The following is an 18,501-nucleotide window of genomic DNA, read 5'->3' on the forward strand; positions in this document are numbered from 1 at the left end:
GGTAAACTTGATAGCATTAGGTTTAGTTTAGGCATTAGCATGACAATGTTCTAAAGCTAGATAAATTTATCTGAAACCAATATACAGACCTGAGCTGGAAAAAGAAGTACTGACTGCCATCAGCAGCAGCTACCCGAGGCAGCAATTGCTGATGAAGTCATCTGAAGAGGTCAGATTAAGTTGAAAAAAGATTCTAGGACAGAAACATATAGAACATTAAAAGTTAGGACAAGGCTTCACTGTTATAGAAGCCAACCAAAGACATTATTTCAAAACCAAGGAGTGTGTTAACTATATCAAATGATACCAAAAAAGGAAAGTTAAGACAAAACCAGAAAAGTTTTCCATAGATTCAGTGTGAAGTTATTGAGGTAAGCTATCAGAGCTGAGAATTTTATAAATAAGAAGCAACCAAATTAATAAAATGAAGTAGAAACAAAGTCAACTACAGAAAGGGAATGAGAACAAGACCTAGAAAGAGGTATGAAAGTCAGGCTATAAAGACAACTTAATATAAATGCTTTCTGCAGTTGAGAGACATGTCTAAAGCAGGAAAGAGCCCAGGTGGTAACAACAGTTAAGTAGAAAGGGTGTCAAGCCAATCTTTCTGCATAAAAAAGACCTAGTGACTGGCTTCCACAAAGATTATGGTCAAGAGAACTCTATGGGACAGTTCTAGTCTGTCACTCAGGGTGGTTATATGCCAGAATCTTCTGGACTGTATTCCACAACAACAACTTAAAGCAGGTGGCAGCTAACATTCAGTTCATTAAGTGTTTTAAAGAACTCCTACATACCCATGTAAGAAGTATCTCACCCTCTCAATTCCTCAATTTAAAAATTAGCCTGAAACCAAAGAATGAACTTTGATGTAAATAAATATTGGCTGTTGTCCTCTAGTAACTCTCATCTCATAGTAATGTATGGTCTTTAAGATATCAATATTAATTCACCAACTTTAACAAATGTACAACAATAATGACAGCAAGAGAAAAAAATCTCTGTACTTTCTCGACATTTATTCTGTGTATCAAAAATGGTTGTAAAAATAAAGTCCATTATACTTTCTATCAACTACTAGGTATTTCTTTGAAGTCCTATGTGCTAAATCAAAATAACCGAAGAGAGTATTAGACAATCTCTGAAGTCCAACATAATAGAACTGAACTCACAGCAACAGAATACAATCAAAAGGTGGCAAAGAAACACTGACAATTCTGATTCTCATAAAGATTAAGTCTTAAGATTTTCATGTGAAAATACTGAATTGGTGAATACCCTCATTTTTCCTGGACTTCACCAATGTGACTTTGGTGGGCTTGACAGGCTGACCGGAAGCCACAGACCGCCTATCCGATCGGGGAGACAAGCTCCTCTCTCTACTTGCGCTTCTATCCCTTGTCCAGCTCTTGTCAGTCCTTCTGGTAGACAGACCACCACGGACACTTCTTGGATCAGGCACTTCCTCATCATAACTATCTTCTTCATGGTCAGAAACTGCTTCAGGATCAGGATGAACTACCGGTATCTGAATTTTCTTTTTCCTTCGAATGGTCTGTGGGGGGGGGGGGGGAGATTACATAAGTAATTGCATTGATTTTCATATTTATACTTTCAGATCTTAAGAGACAGGAACATTTCCCTTTGTTCTATTAATTTCAACATGAGTATAATACACATATAATTACAACCAATTACTAAAGCACCCATTTTCATAACTCTGCATTTTCTGCTTTCTTAATCAAGAGTTTTGCAACATTTCTTCGTGGGTGTCAAGTGAGTCGATTATGACTCAGAATAATCCTGTGAACCAATCCTGTGCACCAATCCTGTGCTGTCTTCACCATCTCTGACACACTTGAGCCCACAGATGCAGTCACTGTGTCAATATATCTGGCTGAGGGTCTTCCTTTCTTTTGTCAACCCTCCTGTCCTCCTTCAAGGAACAGGTTCTTCAAACACCATGCTCAAGGTATGCGAGATGAAGCTTTGTCTTCCTTTCCTCCAGGGAACATTAGAAATACTCAACTCTTTGAGGTCAAGTCGGAAGTGACTCACAGCTAACCTTTCTGCAGGTTTCAGCGGCTGTTAAGCACATGGGAGGAGAGTGTGCATCTTTATCTTGTAGGGCTGCGAATCACCAGAGCTGTTACCTTCGGGCTAGCAAGACATGCCTTATGGGCAATGCCATCAGAAGTTCCTTAGATATAAATGTTGTTGTTATGTGCTGTTGAGTCGCCTGCGACTCATAGCAACCCTTTGTACAACAGCCCTAAACTCTGCCCTATCCTGTGCCAATCTCACCATGTTCGACACACCTACCGCCATTACCCCAGTCACCGAATCAATCCATCTCATCGAGGGTCTTTCTCTCCTGCACTATCCCTCCACTCTCCCAAGCATGATGTCCCTCTCCAAGGACTGGTCCCTCCTTGCAACATATCCAAAGTATGTCAGGCGAAGCTTCAGAAACCATGCCTCCAAAGAGCAGCCCGGTTTCACCCTCTCCAGGACAAACCTGTTCGTTTTCTTAGCAGTCCATGGTATATTCAATACTCTTCTCCAGCACCACAGCTCAAAGGCATCAATTCTCCTTCTATCATCCCTAGTCACTGTCCAGCTCTCTAATGCATAGCAAGTGAATGCAAAGACCACGGCATGTATCAGGCACACTTGACTGACATCCTTGCACTTCAGTACTTTAGAGAGGTCTCTAACCAGAGTTTCTCATCGTAGTATGTCTTTTAATTTCCTGGCTGCTGGTGTCAAGAGTGTTGACTGTGGATCCAAGCAAACCAAAACTGTGAACAATCTCAATCTCTGCACCATCCATTATGATGTTGCCAATCAGCCCAGGGGTGAGAATCTTTGTTTTCTTGATACTGAGTCTCAATCCATACTGAAGACTGCAGTCCCTGACTTTCCACGGCAAGTGCTTCAAGTCCTCCTCAGTTTCAGCAGGCAGGGCTGTGTCATCTGCATAATGCAGATTGTTGAAGGTTCTTCTCCAATCCTGATGGCACATTTCTCCTCATAGTGCTCAGCCTCCCGGATAACCTGTTCTGCATAAATATTGAAAAGGTATGGAGACAGGATACAGCCCTGGCATACACCCTTCCCAATTCTGAATCATGCAGTGTTTCCCTGCTCTGTTCTGATAACTGCCTCCTGGTCCAAGTATAGGTTTTCTGAGTCAGCCACAGTTTGTTATGGTACACAGTCAAATGCCTTTGTGTACTCAATGAAACAAAGACAGACATTAGCTATAAATAACTGGTCTAATAATGTCACATTATCAGAAAGATGTTTGGTGTTGTTTTTATGTACCATCACTTGCGACTCATACTGACCCTATGTACAACAGCCCTAAACCCTGCTCTATCCTATGCAAGTCACTCTGCCTGACACACCCATCCCGATTACCCCAGTCACTGAATCAATCCACCTCATAGAGGGTCTTCCCCTCTTGCACCGTCCCTCCACCCTCCCATGCATGATGTCCCTCTCCAAGGACCTGTCACTCCTTACAACAAGTCCAAAGTATGTCAGATGAAGCCCTAGAATCCTTGCCTTTAAGGAGCAGTGTGTTTTAACCCTCTCCAGGATGAATCTGTTTGTTTTCTTGTCAGTTCATGTTACATTCAATACTCTTCTCCAGCACCACAACTCAAAGGCATCAATTCTCTTTCTATCCTTCCTAGTCATTGCCCAACCCTGATGCATAACAAGTGATTGCAAAGACCACAGCCTATATCAGACGCACCTTAGTCTCCAGAGAGACATCACTGCTCTTCAGTACTTTGGAGAGGTCCCTAATAGCAGACTTTCCGATCGCAAAACGTCTTTTGATTTCCTGGCTACTGGGGCCAAGAGTGTTGACCGTGGCACCACGCAGACTAAAGCTGTTGAGTTTGTTCAAACTCAATCTCTTCACCATCCATCCTGATGCTGCCAATTGGTCCAGTGGTGAGAATCTTGGTCTTCTTAATATTGAGCTTCAATCCATACTGAAGGCTGCAGTCCCTGACCCTCTGCAGCAAGTGCATGAGGTTCTCCTCAGTTTCAGCAAGCAGGGTTGTGTCATCTGCATAACACAGATTGTTGATAGATCTTCCACCAATCCTGACGCCACACTTCTCCTCATAGAGCTCAGTAATATTTACAAGGTAGAAACAAATAACTGTTGATTATTTGAATAATGACATCCAAAACGCTGTAGATGCTACTAAAACCACAGCAACCTTGCAAGTCCAACTTAGTTCCTTAAGAGATTTCAGAATCCATCACCATCAAGCCTCCTAACTGCTCTGCCAGGTATTAGAAACCTGTTGTTAGCATCCTATTAACATTCAACTCAGTTGACACTATTTAACTCCATCACACTTGACTGAAACAAAAGGTTTTCAGTCTATCTTTGACATTTTTAACTTCTGGTCTAGATGTATATTCTTTCTTCAGTGATTCTGGCAAAGGGTCAGTTTTTCCTGCCTACTTATTTCCTTCATGTTCTGTAAATTCATGATCTTTACCCTTCTAATTGAGTAGGCTCTTGGCTCTTTGAGTGCATTTCATTTTCTGATAGTGCTATACAACTGATCTTACTACTGTTATGAGATCTCTGTAAAGTCTCCTTGGTAACACTTTTCGCCTAGGTCTTCTGATGTCTTAATCTCTTGAGACACTTTCCTGTCTACCTTATTTCTTAGTCCTTTTAACATTGTGTCATACTATCAATTCCTTCCTGGTTTTATCTTCCTCTAAAATCTGCATTCAGATGTCACGTTCCAATTTTTAAAATGACTTTCTAATCAGGAGGTGCCTTTGGAAAAAGACATCATACTGGGAAAGGCAGACACTCAGCAAAACAAACTGACAGTGACTACAACAATGGATTCGGGTGGTGGGAGATCATGATAGCAGGAAGGCAACATTCTGATGTGATGATTATACACAGGGTTGCTAGGAATTGTCATTGGCTTGACCACACCCAGCAACAGAATTTCTACTCCTTGATCATTTGCCACAATGAACTCTAGTGTTTTCAAGTTCAGATCAAATCATTTCCACTTTTTCAATTCAATAAACTAGTTACTGTTGAGTCAATTCTAACTTATGGTGACCCAAGTGTGTAAGGCAGGACTGTGCTGTATGGAGTTTTCAGGGGCTAATTTCAGAAGTAGATATCGAAGTTATCTGCCGAAGCAATGTTGGATAGATTTGAACCCACAACCTTTCAGTAAGTAGTAGGTTAAATTAACTCAGTGATTTCACTTTGCTTATTAGATCATCTTTAAATTTACTTAACACAATTCTTATTTTTGTTCATTCATTAATCTTTTCATCCACTTAATGCTTCTCTATAGAATGTGCTAATGTAGATACATTCCAAAAACAATTCCCCTTACATTTAAATTTTTTCAATATTTAGTCCTTCCTTTGTTCTGAAAGAACAGATTGATCTTCTTCCTCCATGAGCCAATTCTTTCCACTTGAGCTCTGGATTCTCTTCTCTATCTAGCCCCATAGGGTTGGGGGTGGGGGGTCTGCCTGATACAGGCCATGGTTTTTGCAATGACTTGTTATGCATCAGAGAGTTGGACAATGACTAGGGAGGATAGGAGAATTGATGCCTTTGAGCTGTGGTGCTGGAGAAGAGTACTGAATGTACCATGGACTGCCAAGAAAACAAACAGATTCATCCCAGAGAGGGTTAAACCAGGCTGCTCCTTGGAGGCAAGGATTCTGGGGCTTCACCTGACATACTTTGGACATGTTGTAAGGAGAGACAGGTCTTTAGAGAGGGCCATCATGCTGTGTAGAGTAGAGGGACAGCGCAGGAGGGGAAGACCCTATATGAGGTGGATTGATTCAGTGACGGGGGTAATCAGGATGGGTGTGTCGGAGGCAATGAGACTGGCACAGGATAGAGCACGGTTTAGGGCTGTTGTACATAGGGTCGCTATGAGTTGCAAATGACTCAACGGCACATAACAACAACAACATACCCAAAATGTATCAAATAACAAAGCTGTTATGCACCACTGAGTTAGAACTAATTCAAGCTGATGCTCCAATGGGTTTTCAGAGGCAGTTAACTGTACAGGAGTTAACTGCTTATCTTTCTCCCATGGAGAAGGTGGTGGATTTGAACCACAAGCCTTTACATGGTAACCCAATTCCTTACCACTACACATCACCAGAGCTCCGATAAATCTGTACATAGAAACGTATCAAATAATAAAGTTAGTATCTTTTAATTACCAAATTAAAAATAAATGACACTTACAATTTTTGCATTTTTCCCACTTTTCCTTAGTTGTTGAACAGCAAAAGCATGTTCAACATTATCCATTGAAACTCCATTAACCATTGCAACTCGGTCATTTTCCCTGGAGAGAGAGGACAACATGTTAAAGGAAAATGTACAAGTAAGTTTATGAAGATATTTCTACTGAAGTAGCTACTATTTTACTATTTTAACTATTAACACAATGATTCTCACAAAAACTAAATAGATATCACATAATTGAAATTAGGGTAAGTACAATATTAAGTTTAAAAGTAGGAAAGAAGGCAAATATGCTGTTGTTATGTACTGTTGAGTCCCGGCAACTCATAGCGACCCTATGTACAACAGCTCTGAAGCCCCCTGTCCTGACACAGTCTTACTCACTCTGGCACATCTACCCCCATTGCCCCAGTTACTGTGAAATAAATTATTCTCTCACTTATATTTTGTTAATCTCCTTACTGAACAAAAATGACTTGATTGATGGTGTAAGATTCTTGAAAACTAATTTTTCACTAAAACTGAGAATTTTTCATGTAATTTACTTTTACGGTTATTCAGCATTTATGAGTATTGAAACTAGCTTCCCACTTATAATAATGTGTACACGTGTACTCCTTAAATAAACATAAACACAGCTAATTTCAGGAAGGCTATTTCACAAGACATGGCAAAGGTGACATAGTTAAAGACCACTGGCGTAGTGTGCCAGGGGCAGGACATGAACAATACTGTAACAGACTCCTAAGAAAAGCAGCAAACTTACTGGAGCTGGCCTTCAGCTGGTCCACCTTTTAGCACATCTGATATTACTATTGAGGTCTCCCCGCTCTGAAAATGAGGATTATCCCTTCCACCAGATATTGCAATTCCAAATCCAAATCCAGGAGCCTAATAAACAATTACAATAAAATGCCGCTGTTTAAGGCAGTAATAATTATTCATTATTTCATATTCCTTAATACAGAAAAATTAACGCTACAAAATTATATAATCTTACTTATTGCTGATCCAAAACAATCACTGTGTGGTTCTACTCATTGTCATTCATGAAGTTTGGTGGCCGTAAACAGCACAGGAGGAAAATGCCCCCGGTCTTCCAAAGGAACAGCTGGTGGATTTGAACCCTGAGAGAGGTACCACCTTTGGGTTAGGAGCACAGCACCCTATAGATTATATCACTAAAGGTCCTTCTAGTATGGCTAGACGTAAGAATTCCTTCTCTTTGTACAGGTTTGCACAAATGAAATACTGAGCATAATAGTAACTGTGGCTGTTAGGTATCTTTCTATTTTGGCAACACAGCAAACCCATGTGACAGAATAGAACAGTCTCCTAGGATTTTCTAGTCTGTAATCTTTACAGCAGTTGTTCACTACACTTATGTTTTATGGCACTGCTGGTATTTTCAAACTGCCAACCTTCTGGTTAGCACTTGAGATTTAACAGTTGTCCTAGAAGAGGATCCTGAATAGAATAATCTGTCAATTATTGAATGGTTTCCAAGAATAACATAAAAAACACATCTAAAAAGTTCTGAACAGAGTGGTGAGCCATCCAGTGCCCGCTTACCCTGGCCCAAACCGCCCCCTCCCCCATTCTAGAAGATCCCTGCAGCCACATCAACTAGACACCCAAGAGACCACAACAAACCCTGCTTGGATCAATTACCCACTCTGAAAACAATGGAATCGTGATGAGAACGAGAGAGTAAAAACATTGCCTCCTGTTAGCCACTCTAGGCAGTAAGAGAGGGAAGAAATAGCTTCAAAGAGGACTCTTCTTTCCCATCAGGAAGGTGAAGCCTGCATTTCTGGATCCTTAAAGACAAGAATTATGTCTTTTATCTGCATGTCTCGAGAGCACAGGATGGGAGTAACACACAGGGAGCAATGCACAGGGAGTGAGCAAGACAGTAGGAATTTGAGTGAGAACTGTTATTAAAACAATTAGTTGGGGAGCCACAGGAGTAGTGATTGCTGGCGGGAGTAGCCAGCTGAACCGATGTGGGATCCACCTGCCAGGAGCAAGCAGGACAGTTGGAATTTGACTGAGTTTTCTTAAGCCCTGTTGGACTCAGAGCTCCACTGGATGAGAGCCAATGAGTGAGAGCTGTCAGGTGAGAGCTACTGGATGAGGGCCAGACCATGTCTGTAACCACTCAAGACCCGTTCCACCCCACACTCCTACCGCCACATCCAGTCAACTAACTTGCCTTTATTCTGGAGTGTCTTGGTCTGGCTTAGCTACAAGAGGCTGCCCTCACAGGCCCTGAACTGAACCTTCCCTTGGGTCAGAAGTTCAAGAGAGAAACAGGGCCAGGGTAGCTGTCCCACCTTTTTCTAGAGCAGTGACTTCAGATCATGAACCTACCATCACCTCAGGCATGAAAAATTTTACAACAGCAATGTCATGGAAGAAGCACGCTACCTCACACTCTACACAAGTGCAAAGCAAGATGTCACTCTAAAAGGTGACACAGTACCAATGAATTTCCTGAAGCCAGAAAGTCTGATTGAACTTTGTGACACGGAATTTAAAAGAATAATGATTGAATATTTTCAATGGGTGAAAAACAAACTTGAAGATTTAAAGGACAATGCAAGCAAAAACCAGGAGAAGTGTAAAAAAAAAAAACCAACCCCAAAACCAAAAACGAAACAAAAACAATCCAGAACAATGCAGATAAAACAAATGAGGTATTAGTGGCACTAGAAAAACAAGCAACCAGGATCCAGAATATGAGGTCCAATGTTTAAGATGCTCTCCTCATGACAGAGGGATACATGAACAGAGTTGAAGAGATGGAACACAGAAACAGTGAAATAGAAGATAGAACTGTCATGATGGATCTGCTAGAGCAAAAAGTAGAGTCAAAAAAGGAAACAGGAAAAAAAAACCTAAGAATAATGTGGGATGCCATCTAGAGAAATAACGTGTGCATCATCCGAATTCCAGGAAAAAAAAGAAGTAAAGGTACAGAAAAAGTTGTGGGAAAATTCCTATAAGAAAATTTTTGAGGCATAACGAAGAATGAGAGAGTATGTCTGAAAGAAGCTAAGCGAACACCATAGAGAACAGACCCCAAAAGAAAAACAAAGTCTGTCATAATCAAATTTGCCAGAACTAAAGATAAGGTGATAATTCTGAAGGCAATGAGGGAGAAACAAAGAGTAATCTCTAACTAAGGGAGAGCAGATAAGATTAACTGTTGATTTCTCAGGAGAAACCATGCAGGAAAGAAGACAGTGGAATGACATACATCAAACATTCAAAGAACACAACAGTCAATAAGGAATACTGAACCCAGTGAAACTGTCCATCAAATATGAAGGAGAGATCAAGATATTCCCAGAAAAACAGAACCAAAGGGAGCTTATAAAAACAAGTGTTGCAGGAAACTCTGAGAGATATCCTTCCTACAAAGATGCCAAAGAAAGCAGGATGGACCAAAGTAACTAGCAACACCACCAAAAAGAACTCAACAAAATGATACCAATAAAACCTTTTCTCTCAATAATCACACTGAATGTGAATGGTTTAAGTGCACTGAAGAGAAAAAGAGTAGCACACTGAATAAAAAACCAAAATCTATCAACACACTGCCTGCAAGAGACACACACGAAAAATGAAGATAAGGAAACACTAAAAAACAGAAGGGTGGGGGAAAAATATACCAAGAAAATGGCAACCAGAAAAAAGCGGGAGTAGCAATATTAATCTCTGATAAAACAAGTTTCAATGCAAAAACCATCACAACAGACAAGGAAGGTCACTACATAATGCTTAAAGGGTCAAAAGACCAAGAGGACATAACAATAATAAGTATCTATGCACTAAATGAAAGACTTGTGAAATATATACAACATAAGGAAACTCAATAAAGATGCTTAAGAATTATACCACACAATAAACCAACTCAATCTCATAGATATTTATAGGGTAATGCACCCCCCAAAAGCACGGTATGCTTTCTTATCCAATGTGCATGGACCGTTTTCCAGAATAGATCACATTTTAGGTCAGGGTAAGCATCAATAAACTTAAAAACATAGAAACAATACAAAGCATCTTCTTAAACCACAACACTACAAAATTAGAAAGTAATAAAAAGAGGGTAAAGAAGAAAAAAACCAAACATACATTTGAAAGTTTAACGATACCTTGCTTGAACATGAGTGGATACTAAAAGAAATAAAAGATAAATTAAAAAGTTTGTTGAAACAAATGACAATGAAAACACCACTTACCAAAACTTCTGTCAAACAGCCAAAGCAGTCATCAGAGGTCAATTTACAGCAATAAGTAAATACATCAAAAGGCAGGAAAATCTGACCACTGACTCTCTAAGCTAAAATCTCCAAAAAATTGAAAAAGAACAGCAAGAAAACACAACATCCTTTAAAAAATCTGAAATGATCATAACTAGAGCAGAAATAAATGAAATAGAAAACAAAGAAACTATTGAAATCAACAAAACTAGAAGTTGGATCTTTGAAAAGGTCAATAAAATCGACAAACCATTAGCAAAACTAACAAAGGAAAAGACACAATCCAAATAAAAGATGAAATGGGCAACGTCACAACAAAACCAACTAAAATAAAAAGGCTAACAGAGTATTATGAAAAACTATACTCAAATACATTCTATCTCTGTACCTTTTCAACCTATATGCAGAACAGATTATCCGGGAGGCCGGGCTCTATGAGGAGAAATGTGGGGTCAAGATTGGTGGACAATTTATCAACAATCTGCGTTATTCAGATGACAAACCCTGCTTGCTGAAAATGAAGAGGACCTGAAGCACCTGCTGCAGAGGGTCAAGGACTGCAGCCTACAATATGGATTGAGGCTCAACGTCAAGAAGAAAAAGATTCTCACCACTGGACCAATTGGCAGCATCAGGATGAATGGTGAAGAGATTGACAATGTACACAGCTTTAGTTTGCTTGGCTCCATAGTCAACAGTCTTGGCACCAGCACCCAGGAAATTAAAAGGCGCATTGCCATGGGAAAGACTGCTGTTAGGGACCTCTCCAAAGTACTGAAGAGCAATGGTGTCTCTCTGGAGACTAAGGTGCATCTGATACAGGCCATGGTCTTCGCAATCACTTGTTATGCATCAGAGAGTTGGACAATGACCAAGGAGGAAAGGAGAATTGATGCCTTTGAGCTGTGGTGCTGGAGAATAGTATTGAGAATACCATGGACTGTTGGGAAAACAAACAGATTTGTCCTGGAAAGGGTTAAACCGGGTGCCTCCTTGGAGGCAAGGATTCTAAGGCTCCATCTAACATACTTTGGACAGGTTGTGAGGAGAGACCGGTCCTTGGAAAAGGACATCATGCTTGGGAGGGTGGAGGGACAGTCCAGGAGGGGAAGGCCCTCTATGAGGTGGATTGATTCAGTGACTGGAATAATCGGGAGATGGGAGTGTTAGAGACAGTGCGATTGGCACAGGACAGAGCAGAGTTTAGGGCTGTTGTACATAGGGTCGCTATGAGTCGCAAACGACTTGATGGCACATAACAACAACAACAACAACAACAACTAGAAATTCTGTCGTTTCCCTACTTAATTTATTTCATTTCCTTGTTAAACTTAAGTTGACCATGATAGATGGGCTGATTTCTGGGTTGTCAATTCTATTCCACTGATCCACGTGTCTGCCACTGTACCAGTACCACGCTGTGTTGACCACCATGAGAGTGTAGTAGGATTTGAAATCAGGGAGTGAGATACCTCCTACCTTGTTTCTATTTTTAAGAAGTACTTTGCTTATTAGGGTCTTCTATTTCAAATGAAAATGGAGATTGCCTTTTCCATCTCCTTGAAGAATGGGACTGGTATTAGTACTGGGATTATATTGAAAGTGGAAACTGCCTTTGGTAGTATTGCCATTTTCACAATAATGAGTCTTCCTATCCATGAGCAAAGAATATTCTTCTACTTCTCAAGGTCTTTTTTTGTTTCTTGTAGTAATGTTTTGTAATTTTCTTTGAATAGATCCTTTGTGCTTCTAGTTATATTTACTCCCAAGTATTTAATCTTGTGATTAGCTACTGTGAAGGGTACTGATTTTCATAGCTCCAGCTCTGTATTCTCTGTCACTGTAGAGAAATCCAACTGATTTTTGAATGTTGATCTTGTATCCTGCCACTTTGCTGAATTGGTTAACTATGTCCAATAGTTTTCTTGCTGAGTCTTTAGGGTTTTCTAAGTATACTATCGTACCATCTGCATAGAGAGATAATTTTACCTCCTCTTTGACAATTTGGATACCTCTTATTTCCTTCTCTTGTCTTATTGCTATCATTAACACTTCAACTACAGTATTAAGTAAGAGAGGTGATAGCGGGCATCTTGGCCTAGTTCCTGCTCTTAAAGGGAATGCCTTTAACCTCTCTCCATTGAGAACAACGCTGGCTCTCAGGTTTGTGTATATACTTTTTACTAGGTTGAAGAAATTCCCCGCTAATCCTATTTTGTTGAATGTTTTAATCAGGAAAGGTTGTTGGATTTTGTCAAATGCCTTTCTGCATCAACTGAAAGGAACATGTGGGTCTTGTTCATTGCTTTGTTAATGTGATGACCATTTTCTTACGTTGAACCACCCTTGCATACCTGTTATGAATCCCACTTGGTCATGATAATTTTTTTTTTTATGTTATCATTGGATTCTACTTGCCAGGATTTTATTCAGGATGTTTTGCATCTATTCTTAAGAGACATTGGCCTATAGTTTTCTATTTCGGTGGTGTCCTTTCCTGGCTTTGGTACTAAGGATATGCTTGTTTCATAGAATTAGTCTGGGAGAATTCCATCTTTTTCTATTTTCTGAAATAGTTCATGTAGAATTGGTGACAGTTCTTGTCTGAGTGTTTGCTAAAATTCACTTGTAAAACCATCCAGCCCAGGGCTTATTTAGGCTGCAAATTGTTTTATTACCTTTTTAATGTCTTCTTTAATAATGGGTCTGTTCAGGTATTCAATTTCGGTTTGTGTCAGTTTAGATAGGTTATGCATTTCTAAGCATTTGTTCACTTCCTCTAGAATTTCATATTTGTTTGCATGTATTTTTTCATAATATTCTGTTAGCCTTTTTATTTTAGTTGGTTCTGCTAAGATGTTGCCCATTTCATCTTTTATTTGGATTGTGCCTTTTTCTTCATTAATTTTGCTAGTGGTTTATCAATTTTATTGACCTTTTCAAAGATCCAACTCCTAGTTTTGTTGATGGTTTCAATAGTATTTGTTTTCTATGTCATTTATTTCTGCTCTGTGATCATTTCAGATTTTTTTAGAGGATGTTGGGTTTTCGTGCTATTCTTTTTCAATATTTTGGAGATGTTAGCTTAGAGAGTCAGTGGTCAGATTTTCCTGCCTTTTAATGTGTTTGCTTATTACTATAAAATGTCCTCTGATTACAACTTTGGCTGTTTCCCAGAAGTTTCGGTAAGTGGTGTTTTCACTGTCATTTGTTTCAAGAAACTTTAATTTCTTCTAGTATCCACTCATGTTCAAGCAAGGTATTATTGAGCTTCCAAATGCATGTTTTTTCTCCTTCATCCTCTTGTTAATTTCCAATTTTGTAGCGTTGTGGTCTGAGAAGATATTTCCTATTATTTTTATGTTTTTTAATATATTGATGCTCTCCTTGACCTAAAATGTGATCTGTTCTGGACAATGTTCCATGCACAGTGAATAAGAAGGTATATTGTGCTTTTGGGGGGAGCATTACCATATAAATATCTTTAAGATTGAGCTGGTTTACTGTGTGGTTTAATTCTTGAGTATCTTTGTTGAGTTTCTGTTAGTGCTGTCATTTTCTGAGAGTGGTGTATCAAAGTCTCCAAGTACTTTTGTCTATTTCCTTTTTCCGCTTTAGTAATGTTTGTTTTATATATTTTCAAGTCTTTAATTTGGTACATAGATATTCATTATCGTTATGTCCTCTTGTTCTACTGACCCTTTAAGCATTATGTAGTGACCTTCCTTGTTCATTGTGATGGTTTGATTATTATCACTAATCCTGCTTTTTTCTGGTTGCCATTTGCTTGGTGTATTTTCCCCCACCCTTTTATTTTTAGTCTTTTTTTATCTTAATTTTTTAGATGTGTCTCTTGTAGACAACATATTAATGGATTTGGGGGTTTTTTATCCAATCTGCTACCCTTTTCCTCTCCAGTGGTGCATTTAAACCATTCACATTCAGTGTGATTATTGAACTGCAAGGTATTACTATCTTTGGTTGAGTTCTTTCTGGTGCTGTTGCTAGTTACTTTGGCCCATCCTGCTCTCTGTGGCACTTCTGTAAAAAGGACGTCTCTCAGTGTTTCCTCTAATGCTGGTCATATTTTTACAAGCTCCCTTAGGCTCTGTTTTTCTGGGACAATCTTGATCTCTCCTTCATATTTGATGGACAATTTCACTTAATACAGTATTCCTGGTTGACAGTTGTGTTGAGTGTTTGATATATGTCATTCCACTGACTTCTTGTTCTCATGGTTTCTGCTACGAAACTGGCACTTAATCTTATCTGCTCTGTTGCAGACCTAGGGTCCCAAAGAATGAAATAATTTTATAATTATTAATAATGAGACAGACTACCAGGAATGATATAGAACAGAGTGTGAAAAACAGGGGGCCAACAGTTCCCATGACTGAAGGCCCCACGCTATGCTTCTCTGAGTATTTATTTAGAATCATAAGGAAGGTAAGCAAAGTAAAATCACAAGGAAGCACAATTAAAAAACAAAGGATAATGGTGAAGTCTTTTACAGATAAGGCCAAGTTCCTCTTTATGCTAATCTCAAGAGGGAGGGGTTCATTTGACACAAACTAAGAACAATGTTAACTCCCATTGCCACAAGGTGGCCTTCAGTTTGTATCAAGCTTCCCTCATTTCCTGAAACAGCATTTGGTCTACTATTATTAAATTTGATAGTCGGCTTCCCTCACTGCTCTCCCTCATAGGTTAATCTGTGTTTCTCCTTCGCTTCTTTCAGAATTCTCTCCTTATCTTTAGTTCTGGAAAATTTGACTATTATAGGCCTCAGTGTTTTTCTTTTGAGATCTATATGTTCTTCACTCAGCTTCTTGAATACACATTCTCTCATTTTATTCATTATTCCTGGAAAGTTTTGCTTCTAATAATTCTTCTACAACTTTCTTGGTGCTTTTATTTGTTTCCTGTTCTGGGATTCTGATGATGCACATGTTATTTCTCTTGATGGTATCCCACATTATTCTTGGGCTTTCTTCTTTTTCCTTCTACTTTTGTGCTCCAGCAGATCAGTGGTGAAAATTCTGCCTTCTATTTCACTGGTTCTGTGTCCCATCTCTTCAACTTTGTTCATGTGTCCTTCCATTAAGCTGACAACATCTGAAACCTTGGACCTCATATTTTGGATCTTGGTTTCTTGTTTTTTTCCAGTGCCTCTAATGTCCTGTTAGTTTTATCTGCATTGTTTTGTATTATTTTTAAAGCTCCTCCTCTTGCTTGCAGTGTCCTTTAATTCTTCAAATTTGTTTTTCACCCATTGAAAATATTCAATCATTGTTGTTTTGAATTCTGTGTCAGAAAGATCCATCAGACTTTCTGGCTTCAGTAAATCCACTGCTACTCTGTCTCTTTTGGGGGGTGATATCTTGCTTTGGGCCTGTGTGGGAGTGAGGTAGTCCGCTTCTTTCGTGACATTGCTGTGGTGGAGTGTTTTGTGATTGAGACGATAGCTGGTTCCTGATCTGCCGTTGGTGCTCTAGAGGAAGGTTGGGAAGGCACACTAGGCATGTAGGGTGGGTGCATGTGCAGACACATATATGGCTGGGGGGCGGGGAGGACACACACACAGATGCACATAGGTGGAAAGTGTGGGGGAGACCTCACTCATTTTCCTGCTATCCTGCTTGCTTCTGGCAAGTGGGTCCCGGTCCCACTGCTGCTCCCTGCTGTGGTTTGCTGCACTCTACAGAGGCCTGCTGTACCCTGGCAATATTTGCTGCACCCCTCCAGTGCTTGCAGGTCCCGCAGCTCTCAAATGTCCACAGTGATCCACAACAATGTTTTGAGAAGCACCTATATCTTTGTGCTTTCTTTTTGTCGAGGGCCTGACAGCAGTCTGTTCCCCAAAGTACCTTAGTGAGCACGGAAGAAGCCTATTGTTCCCTTTTGGAAGTGGCTTCTAACCTTCATTGAGGGGCCTAGGACCTCCCTGTTGCATGAGTTAGGGATCCTACGTGGTCAGGCCTGACAGTAGTTTGTTCCCTACAGTACCTGAATAACCAAGGAGGAAGCAGGCGGCAAAACCCCGTGAGAGGCAGGCAGGCAGGGAAATTGCGTGAGGCGCAGGCAGGCAGCAAGACCCTCTTCTCTTGAGGCTTCCTGTCTCATTCAAGTTTTTTTCCATAATCTTTTAATACTGCCACTCAAGGATTGAATTTTTTGTTCAGTTCTCTCAGTATGGGAAATGTTGAGACTTTTGACCCATAGTGGTTTCCTACTTTGTCTTCCTGAACTGCCTTTTCAAATCATGTATTAATCTCTTAAACGACAGCATTTCTTTCCTTTTATTTTGGCCTATCTATGTTTTAGCATAAATTTTCAGAGTCTTATTGGACATCCCTTTTGGCGTTTCTTTCTCCCTGATTGTTGTAGGACTATTTGTTAGAATGGATGATGTCCTTGCGGTCATCTGGTCTTTGGTCATTAAGTGTTCAAATCTATTCTTGAGATGATTTTTAAATTCAGGGTCTTATTATGGTTCTCATGACTTTTTCAAGTTATATGGGTATCAATGCTGCTGCTGTCCTCCTGAGTCCTCACGCCAGATGGACATATTTGTGTAAGATGGCTGTGCTGTTTATGGTTCTGTGTTCTGTTGCTCTTCTTAGCTGAGGTTTCAACTCAGCTCAGTGGATATTGCTACCCCGACAATCACCAACCCAGTTTCCCAGTTCCCAGGTAATATACAGACCTGTTCAAGATGGCTGTGCTGTGCTATATTTTCTGTTCTACTGTTCTCCTTTTTCAATGCTTCAATATAGTCTTTGAATCAGTATTTGAAGTACTTCCTCATATTTAAAAATTGTGAGTTGTTTGTCCCTAACTGTTACTCTCTTTCAGGTGTCTTCGTGGAGATGTTCTATCTAATTATCTTTTGAAGTTATTATTACGTGCTCTGAAGCAGGGCCCTTGAGCCTTTCTAACCTTTAACTACAAAGAGATGGCTTGAAATTTCTCAAGCCTCCAAGACGACCAGCTACTGTACCTGCCAGAATTTCCCATCAACACTGAACCTCTGTACTCAGCAAGCCAGGTTCCTCATGTTGTTTTGGGCCCAAGAGGCAAGAAGGGAGCACCAATATACAGGACCCTGACAAAATATTGCCCTCATCTCAGATATTACAAAATAAAAAAGGCCCAACACCTACCAAGAAAAGCTTTACATAATGCCAAGAAAGCAGCAGGGAGCCTCAAACATTATGATGTTGTTGTTATTGTTATGTGCCACCAAGCTGCCTGTGATTCAGAGAGACCCTATGTACAAGAGCCCTAAACTCTGCTCTGCCCTGTGCCAATCACAATGTCTCTGACACTCCCATCCGAATACCCTAGTCACTATTTCAATCAGCCTCATAGAGGGCCTTCTCCTCCTGCACTTGTCCCTCCACCAAGCACGATGTTCCTCTCCAAGGACCGGTCCCTCCTTACAACATGTCCAAAGTATGTTAGACCAAGCCTCAGAATCCTTGACTCCAAGGAGCAGCCCGGTTTAACCCTTTCCAGGATGAATCTGTTTGTTTTCCCAGCAGTCCATGGTACCCTCAATACTCTTCTCCAGCACCACAGCTCAAAGGCATCAATTCTCCTTCTATCCTCCCTAGTCATTGTCTACCTCTGTGATGCATAACAAGTGATAGCAAAGACCATGGTCTGTATCAGACGCCCCTTAGTCTACAGAGACACCACTGCTCTTCAGTACTTTGGAAAGGTCCCTAATAGCAGACTTTGCTGTCACAATACCTCTTTTAATTTCCTGGCTACTGGTGCCAACAGTGGTGACTGTGGAGCCAAGCAAACTAAAGCTGTGAACAATCTCAATCTCTTCACTATCCACCCTGATGCAGCCAATTGGTCCAGTGGTGAGAATCTTTTTCTTTTTGATACTGAGCTTCAGTCCATGCTGAAGGCTGCAGTCCTTGACCCTCT

The 18,501-nt window shown here is 40.2% G+C and overlaps 1 protein-coding gene across 1 annotated transcript in view; it reads right to left on the minus strand.

Moving 5' to 3' along the window:
• The window catches only part of LOC102870376 (tight junction protein ZO-1-like), a 96,820-nt gene that overhangs the window by 68,761 nt on the left and 9,558 nt on the right, over nucleotides 1–18,501 (minus strand). The window contains exons 2-4 of the mRNA XM_006901324.1: nucleotides 7,056–7,180; nucleotides 6,287–6,389; nucleotides 1,279–1,555 (exon numbers count right to left, since the gene is read on the minus strand). Of these exons, the coding sequence (XP_006901386.1) occupies nucleotides 1,279–1,555; nucleotides 6,287–6,389; nucleotides 7,056–7,180 (505 nt within the window). The remainder of the gene's footprint in view (nucleotides 1–1,278; nucleotides 1,556–6,286; nucleotides 6,390–7,055; nucleotides 7,181–18,501) is intronic.

The sequence above is a fragment of the Elephantulus edwardii genome, unplaced genomic scaffold (assembly GCF_000299155.1).
Source record: "Elephantulus edwardii isolate Elephantulus edwardi_28Jun2011 unplaced genomic scaffold, EleEdw1.0 scaffold00319, whole genome shotgun sequence".
Taxonomy (NCBI): domain Eukaryota; kingdom Metazoa; phylum Chordata; class Mammalia; order Macroscelidea; family Macroscelididae; genus Elephantulus; species Elephantulus edwardii.